The sequence below is a fragment of the Adiantum capillus-veneris genome, chromosome 7 (assembly GCF_014529385.1).
Source record: "Adiantum capillus-veneris isolate H3 chromosome 7, ASM1452938v2, whole genome shotgun sequence".
Lineage (NCBI taxonomy): Eukaryota > Viridiplantae > Streptophyta > Polypodiopsida > Polypodiales > Pteridaceae > Adiantum > Adiantum capillus-veneris.
Genome location: NC_140937.1, coordinates 129282451 through 129290637, shown reverse-complemented (window position 1 = coordinate 129290637; position 8187 = coordinate 129282451). Strand labels below are relative to the sequence as shown.

Below are 8187 nucleotides of genomic sequence, written 5' to 3'. Positions count from 1 at the left end.
TATTTATGAAAAAACCAATTAATTTATCCACAGTTCCTCCCTACCCAAAAACTTATGAAAGGTAACAAGCTTGGCAAGCCTACAATAGCACACCCCCTTTGCCTTTGCCTCTACCACCTTTTACCTCTACCTTGCGGGCCCTCTTACTCTCCCTATCTCTTCCCTCAGCTGCACGCCATGAGCAACACCTCCTGCAACCTGATACTGATGACACGACTCTCTAACTCAGAACCTCCCAATGGCACAAAAGCAACCCCTGAGTAGCATAAATGCGTCCCTCGATTGACAATCTCTCGTGTAAGGCAATTGGGCCATTACCCCATAGGACGAGAGACACACGTCCTACCCTATAACACCCCCCCCCCCGGCTTCAATATTTTGATTGATTGTGTGTGTGTGTGTGTGTGTGTAAGAGAGAGAGAGAGAGAGAGAGAGAGAGAGAGAGAGAGAGCATATGTCCAGATTCTACCTATTTCTTATTATTTAGCATCATGTGTACATAGGTTGGCACAATTTTGGAAAGTGCTCTAATTAGGTGGCATCTAGTGAGATGCTATCTTGGAGATGAAAGCGAAAGAAAAAGGAAACAAAAGTGAAAGGAAAAGCCATGCATTGACGACAGCGTGTTGGCTGAAAGTGACGCATCCCTTGAGGGGGCATGTGGCGGCTGAGAGAGACAACTAGTGGTTTTTTATTATGAAATGTCTCATGCGCGCGACATGAAGATGGTTGCAATGGACTAGCTCATTCTCAATACTAAAGAGCACAAGTTCTTCGATGAAGATCCCGTGATGGGATCTACGACCGCTACAAGGTAAACTCGGCCGTTCGATTTTAAAGGGGCATGTCCGAGTTTACTTTTTCTGCCTTAGTTTACTTCTACCTATAGAGTTTTACTTTATAGGTTTTTGTTTGGGCATTGGTAAAAGGCACATGCTCGCATGGTTAGGCCATTGCGCTGCCACAACTTGGGTATCGAGTTGGAACCAACGCCTTAGTTTACTTCTACTTTATAGGTTTTTGTTTGGGCAAAGGCACGCGCTCGCATGGTTAGGCCATTGCGCTGCCACAACTTGGGTATCGAGTTGGAACCAACGCCTTAGTTTACTTCTACTTTATAGGTTTTTGTTTGGGCAAAGGCACGCGCTCGCATGGTTAGGCCATTGCATTGCCACAACTTGGGTATCGAGTTGGAACCAACGTCTTATGTTAGGCTTCCAACTTCCTTAAAATTCCCACATTCAGTTCACATTCGTAGATCTCATTAGAGGGCCTTCATTACTTCGTAGTCATAGATCTCATTTATTAAACACCTTGTGCCCTTTAGTGATGAGGCCAGCAGGCCTTCAAACTCTTGTAAGACCTCACGAGCTCTAATCTAGGCTGTTGCGTGAGAGTTTTGATGCAAAGCGTGGGCATGTATTTCTTTTGGAAAACATTGGTTGCTTTTTGGCAATGGTTTATGAAAGGCATTGTGTGACTGGTGCAATAAAAAAATTAGCGGACTAGTGCGATCACGGTGGGACTCGAACCCACAATCTCCCGCTCCGGAGGCGAGCGCCTTATCCATTAGGCCACGCGATCAGTTGGTATGAACGACGTAATTGTTATATATAAAGAGCTTTTAATCCTCGTTCTGCACTGCCCATACGTCGATTTTTGACAAATTTCATTGGGACAGAAAAACTACACTACAGACTGCTTAACCCAAGAAAAAGTTTCTTCTCCACTGATGCACTGAATAAAGTCTTTGCCAGAGTGCTCCCATATGTAGGACTAGGTATCAACATATGCTCCCATATGTGCCCGCGTGCACGGACACACACGAGCATTGACCATACATCAATAAGACGATTTGCAGGTGAGTTTGCTGTGGACATCCATCCAATCCTTTTGCCAAGACCAATCTCCCTGCCCAAGTGTGTTGGGTAGCACCTTTGTTGATTTGCTCCCATTTGGTAATACAACCTTTGACTGAAGATCCTCTATTTTTTTATGGCACCCTTGCAAGCCCTTTAAAAATTCGAGGATTTTACGTATGTTTTAACAATTTAGTGTATTTTTTTGCCCGTTTAAAACAGGGAAAAATACCCAAAAAACGGGAAGAATGCCGTCCAAAAGCAACCCTAAGATTCCTCCTCCTTGGATAATCCAACCGAGGAGGAATCACTCTAGCACTGAGGTGGACATATCCTTAACCCTTTCTAAAAACAAGCTCTTACAAAAAGGGGTCCCCTCCATGTACAAAACTCTCTGAAAAAAATTCATGTACTTGACATGGTGCAATGCAATCTTTACCGGGACTCTTACCTCGAGACTGCTTGCCGTCCGACTGGCAAAGCAACATGTCAGGTTGATGGCAGAGTCCCGAAGGGAAGGCCCAACAAGTCTTCACATTAAGCTAATCTCATCTTTTAAGTCATTTGGAAAAAAACAGGAAGTGAACTTTCACATGCTAAAGTTGGTTGTCTTGTCTCTTGGGCTGTAACCATCCACCTCTTTCGTCGAAATCGACTTGTTCGTAGGCAGATTGCCGAGGAGCAAAAATTTTGTGGAACATTATAATATCGAAGCACATTGTGAGACTCGGAAGCAAACATAAAACCGTCGTCGTAAATGACACTTTGAAACATCATATTTTCTTGTACAGTCTTCTTTTCAACAAATCACTGCATTTATTGGGTGTTTTGCTCCACTCTTATGGGTACAAATTACTTAGCAAATTAAGGAATACAGAGTGTATAGTGTAATAATCATAAATTCTCACAGCCATTTGGCCCTCTTATGCACAAAACATGAGTTACCCCATTTTCATAACCTTCATGCAGTATATGGACAACCCAAAAAAATAGTATTAAGGCACCGTATAGTTACAATCTCCGACTGCACACTCTACTCCCAAAGAAGCTTGCCTGCAAGATAAAAATTTGACGTATTCATGACATAGTCTCGCAAAGAAGTGTCTTCAATTTCACAAAACTGGTGAGCCCAATCAAGAGGTTCAACAGCCTGTGTGCCCAATCCAGGGGTTCTATCAAAGCTATCCAGATCCTTATTTTGTCCCCAATCAGTAACAAACGTTGCCGCCCGGCGAACAAATTTCAGCTTGAAATCCTCCCAAGCATGGTACTTAAAGTGATGTATAACAGCATCCCTACGCACTGCTTGGGCTGCTACATACCCAGCCTTGAGCTCAAAATAGTGCACACGACTGCAATACGATGGGTGTATAGCAGAAGCCCTTACAATGGATTTCACTCTCTTTGGCACGCTCATGCGACAAATATAGTTCACCATTTGCCCGCTCTTCGGAAGTATGCGTAGCCCAGATGGACCAAAGTTGAAGTTGGAAATTTTAAGCTGGCCAAGTTTTCCCTTGTCAACCCTGTCATATTCCTTGATCAAGCAATGTAATGGTGGCTCGATGACCTCACTCACCTTCGTGTGCACAAAACCCTTTGGGAAAATAAACTCATCCAGATCAATGAAGGCCACCCACTTACACTGGCTTGACGCTCTCACTGCACAGTGAGAGAAGCTTGCTTCTTGTGTTTTTAGCCATGGCCATGGATGTCTACTTACATTGTAAGAGCGTAAGCTCTCAAGGACATTCTCTATGTCATCATCACTGTTATTGTCGTACAAAAAGAACCTCTGCGCACCAAGAGAGCTATGGTACATAATCCATTCCTTCAAAAACTTAGCGCCATTCCACACAAGAGAGCACACACACAGGAAAAATGGCCTTTGTGTCTCCTCTACCACCACTGTGTGTGTATCGAAGTGGGTTGTGCCCAAGGAGAATCTAACAACCGATGGGAAAATCTTATCTCTAAGAACTATGGTGACCGACTTGCCGTTGACTTCATGCTGGATGCGGCGGGCCGGTAGCTTGCACCTTACATTCTCTTGACAGAAAGCAGTAACTTGGGTCCTCACATTGTCTCCATATAGGCATTCTAGACCATCAGGCAACAGGCTTCTCTTGCTGTGCGATAGACCCTTCACAAACAAGAGAATGTCCCTGTCATCTTCAAGAGGTGAAACACCATATACCAGCTTCTTCCACCCAATTTTGCCATAAAGAGCCGTAGCAGGAAGAATAGAGCTGTCGAATTTGAGAGTTACGACGGACCCCGTGACTGACTTTCGCATAGCATTTTGTGGATGCTTACATTGGACCATCCCATCTTCAACCATGACCGCATCCGTCTGCACACCCTTTGCGAAGAGGCATCGTAACTGATGAATTTCTTCTTGCAAGGCATTCCTGAGACCAGTAAATGGTGGGTTCATGAGTAGTAATACACTTTCATTGAATGCAACAGCTGCCTGGATGACAGACAGCAGGGGATTGATCCCGATAGCACTTGGTGAATCTTTGTAGATAGCCTTCTTGCTGCTCTCTCTTTGCTGTGAAAGAACTTCCTGCACATTTTGTAAGCTGGCTAGGTTGTGTTCATGTTCTCCATCTCTCAAAAGATCATTTGCGACATGGCGAGAAATGAGCCCACCACAGCGGCTATCTTCTGAACAGCCTGTTGAAATGGATGCACGAGTGTCCATATGTGTGTATGAATATAGATTCCATATACTTCATTGAAGGAAAGCAGAAATGGGAGAATTGATGTACCCACAAGCAAGAACAAACAACTAAGAAAAGAGCAAAGCAGTAACAAGAAGAAGCCGTGCAGAAAAGAGAGCACATAGATGATATGGTGCTTTTAGCATTAAAAAACTTGTATGCAGAAGTGCACATCATCCAAACCTTGATAGAAGCTAGCATCCCAAAAGAGCAGCAAACCAAGGGCTACAACAAGCAGCACCCAGTGCATGTAAACTTTCTGGAAGAAGCATCTCCATCGTCCGCAACAGCCTGCACAATCATGCTCCCATCTTGTCATTGATCTTTAACATGCAGCAGCAACCTCTTCATTTGTGAATTCAGAAAAATCGCCGACGTTAAGATCTGTGAGCCATCAGTAAATGCCTGAAGTCGGGCCGGCGAAAGAGAGGACCGGTGGACGACCCAAACAAGGCAGAAGGCAAGCTGCGTGTAGTGGAAAGAAACATAACAGCATGGCAATATATCCTAGCAATGGGTTATGTTCTGGTGAGTGGATAGAGACGCCATAGCCAAAAAGCTCGAGAAAGATGCCTGCGAAAAGTGAGCTCGTGACACTACCAAAAGTAGAAGAACCGCAGAAATCCAAAACGCAGAAAATGACTTTGTAACTGTTACACACAAGAAAGCCCACATTCGCCAACCTCGTTTATAAGAAATTTCATAATCTTGATGGCGGATACCAATCTTGGAGAAGTGCAGTTTTCCGGGGACAGGTGTCCTCGAAACATGCTTGCCTTATGAAGTTATGGGGAATTAAAAAGGCTCATATTAAGAGAGCCTTCCAAATTAAACCAATAACTATCTTTTCCTATAATTACCCCTTCTTGTGTAGAAGTTACCTAAGGGGAACCGACACGAGAGGGCCGTATCTGTTCTGAGTTACCCCCTCCACTAACTGCAGTTGCAAAACAATGTCTTTACCCCCTACTCTTTGCGTGTTTGCACGCCACAAAACAGATCACATCAATCCCATCCTTCCCTCTATTGCGATTATCCCCCTCCGTGTGGGAGGTACCTAAGAATGTGATCACACGTGTACTACTTATATAAGTTCCCCCACACGGGAGGGGGTAATTCGTTAGAGTGGAAGAAGTGACACTTGATTGGACATCTCCTCACGCACACACATGCGGACGGGAGGGAGTAAGATGCACAAACTCTATATGCACCCTTTTGAGGTGCAATTAGTGGAGGAGGGAGGGGGTAACTCATAACTTTTACCCCCCTCCGTGTGGGCCGGCATACATTAGGTAGCATGTTACAGGTTGCCCAAATCCACATAGTTGCAAAAAGACTTGGCATAGTTGCATATAAGACAAACAATTGGTGCATGTGAGACCATGCATGAGCCACAATTATTGGAGAAAGTACCTCAAAAGTGTGCATAGTGTGACTATTGTGTGATATCAATACATGACATTATCAACTAAGGCGTTTGCACACATACACATGCATTGCCTCTCTCTCTCTCTCTCTCTCTCTCACACACACACACACACACACACACACACACACACACACATTTAGTCTTGTGTTATTCTTCCATAGTAATCTCTTAACTAGTTTCAGAAACTCTTTTTAGTTGCATTTGGCAAGCTTGAGCAATGGTCCATTGAACGCTATATAGGGAAGTAAAAAGGAATTGATAGCCTTTATTCTCCTTGAAAAAGGAAGGAGCATGTACTCCCACCTTCGCATCTTGCTCTTCACCTTCTCCATCACCAGAGGAATCTTTGCTTGTGGGTTACATCTACCCCCAAAGGGGCTCCCAGGTGCCGAAAATGCTCCCTTTAGATACAATCTCCCCTGTCCACATTGATGGATCAAATAAGTCATTTTGAGAGAGAGAGAGAGAGAGAGAGAGAGAGAGAGAGAGAGAGAGAGAGAGAGATCAACCTCAACTTTTCAATGTTACACTTTGACCTTGATGTTAAGGCGAACATTTGTACAATTTCTAGGGCCTTCCTATGGCTTCAACACTGCTACCATACACATGTGGTAGTGACGTGTGTGAACACACTTAGGATTGTCGGGGAATTTTTTCCCTTACTAGGAGGTTTTTTCCCTAGTGTATTGTATATACACTCATCACTCTAGGGCTATCTTATCTTTCCATTGCACACTAAGTAATACACTCTCTATTGTGTGCCTTGAGCTTCCTTTGTCTTCTCCAAGCTGTGTGTGTTTTCTTGCAACCGTAATTCCAACAATTGGTATCAGAGCAGATCGTGTCCTCCCGGGCTTAGTCGCTAGCAACTCCAGCACACGCCTACTCAGTTTCTTCAATTTTTGTGAGCTTTGGCGAGCCTTCGCAGGTCGACAAATATTCTAGGTGAGCACATGGAGCTCGGTCTGCTCAGATTTTTTATTTGGGCTCATTTCGGCCTCCGTTTCCACTACAGGTAGTACTGCACAGGCTTTTCGCCATTTTGTAAAAATATTTTGTGTTACCATATACATGTGGTAGTGATGTGTGTGAACACACTAGGACCGCCGGGGCATTTTTTCCCTCTTTAGGAGGTTTTTTCCCCCGTGCATTGTATATACGCCCATCACTCTAGGGCTATCTATCTTTCCATTGCACACTAAGGAATACACTCTCTATTGTGTGCCTTGAGCTTCCTTCGTCTTCTCCAAGCTGTGTGTGTTTCTCTGCAACCCTAATTCCAACAATTGGTATCAGAGCAGGTCACATCCTCCCGGGCTTAGTCGCCAGCTGCTCCAGCACACGCCTGCTCACTTTCTCCGATTTCAGTGAGCTTTGGCAAGCGTTCGCAGGTCGACAAATATTTTGGGCGAGCTCGAAGAGCTTGGTCTGCTCAGAATTTCGATTTGGGCTCATTTCGGCCTCCGTTTCCACTACGGGCAGTACTGCACAGGTTATTTCGTCATTTTGTGCAGATTTTCTGTCAATGCCGTTTTCTGCATAAAAGGTGCCTTATAGTCTTCTACGGTTTGTGCTATATAGCACAAGTTGTTCCCGCTCCATTTCTCCTATTTTCGGGCAGTTTTCACATCAGGTGCAGCATTTACCATGGCTGACAACAACAACACAGATGTGTTCAAGATGTTTGCTGCTGAGGACAGGTTGGATGGGGACAACTACCCTATGTGGGCTTATATGATGCAACACGTTCTTGTGTCAAAAGGTGTCTGGAACATTGTGCAGGGCATTGATGTACGTCCTGGTTCTGAAGATGTAGGCGATATTGAGGATGTTGCAGGTCTTGCTGCAAGGATTGCAGCTGTTAGAGTTGTTTTGCCTACAGCAGAACAAGCTCGTTGGGATGTTAAGGATGCGCAGGCTCATGCATTGATTGCGTTGTCTGTGAAGCGCACCATTATTCCTCACATCCGTTCAGCAAAATCTGCAAAACAGGCTTGGGATATTCTAGCAGGTCTTTATGCAAGCCGCAATGAGGCTAAAATTGCTTTGCTGCGTAAAGAGCTAGAGTCGAAGATTATGCATGAGGAAGATGATATGGACACTTTCCTTGCTAGTGTCAAGGATATCAATGAGCAACTCATTTCTGCAGGTGAAGTCATTTCTGACAGTTCCC

At 44.5% G+C, this 8187-nt stretch overlaps 1 protein-coding gene and 1 non-coding gene across 3 annotated transcripts; both read right to left on the bottom strand.

The window, feature by feature from the left end:
• Window positions 1-1511: 1511 nt before the first annotated feature.
• Window positions 1512-1584, bottom strand: TRNAR-CCG (transfer RNA arginine (anticodon CCG)). Its single transcript has one exon. It is a non-coding gene; the product is annotated as a tRNA-Arg (tRNA).
• Window positions 1585-2825: 1241 nt separating this feature from the next.
• On the bottom strand, window positions 2826-5282 carry LOC147454608 (glycosyltransferase family 92 protein At1g27200-like). 2 transcript variants are annotated; one of them, XM_086516503.1, is made up of 2 exons: window positions 4769-5282; window positions 2826-4538 (listed from the first exon to the last, which is right to left on the bottom strand). In XM_086516503.1, the coding sequence occupies exons 1-2, from the start codon at window positions 4902-4904 to the stop codon at window positions 2893-2895; spliced, it is 1782 nt and encodes a 593-aa protein (XP_086372629.1). In that variant the 5' UTR covers window positions 4905-5282; the 3' UTR covers window positions 2826-2892. The 2 variants fall into 2 exon arrangements, with proteins under 2 accessions (XP_086372629.1, XP_086372630.1); XM_086516504.1 differs by having other exon boundaries at window positions 2826-4594; window positions 4769-4906.
• Between the last annotated feature and the right edge of the window lie 2905 nt (window positions 5283-8187).

Excerpts from the sequence above, each read along its gene's own strand:
- LOC147454608 (XM_086516503.1), bottom strand. The coding sequence starts at position 4,904 with ATGACAAGATGGGAGCATGATTGTGCAGGCTGTTGCGGACGATGGAGA. Across the intron at positions 4,539-4,768 it reads GGATGCTAGCTTCTATCAAG|GCTGTTCAGAAGATAGCCGC; the intron begins GTTTGGATGATG and ends CCATTTCAACAG.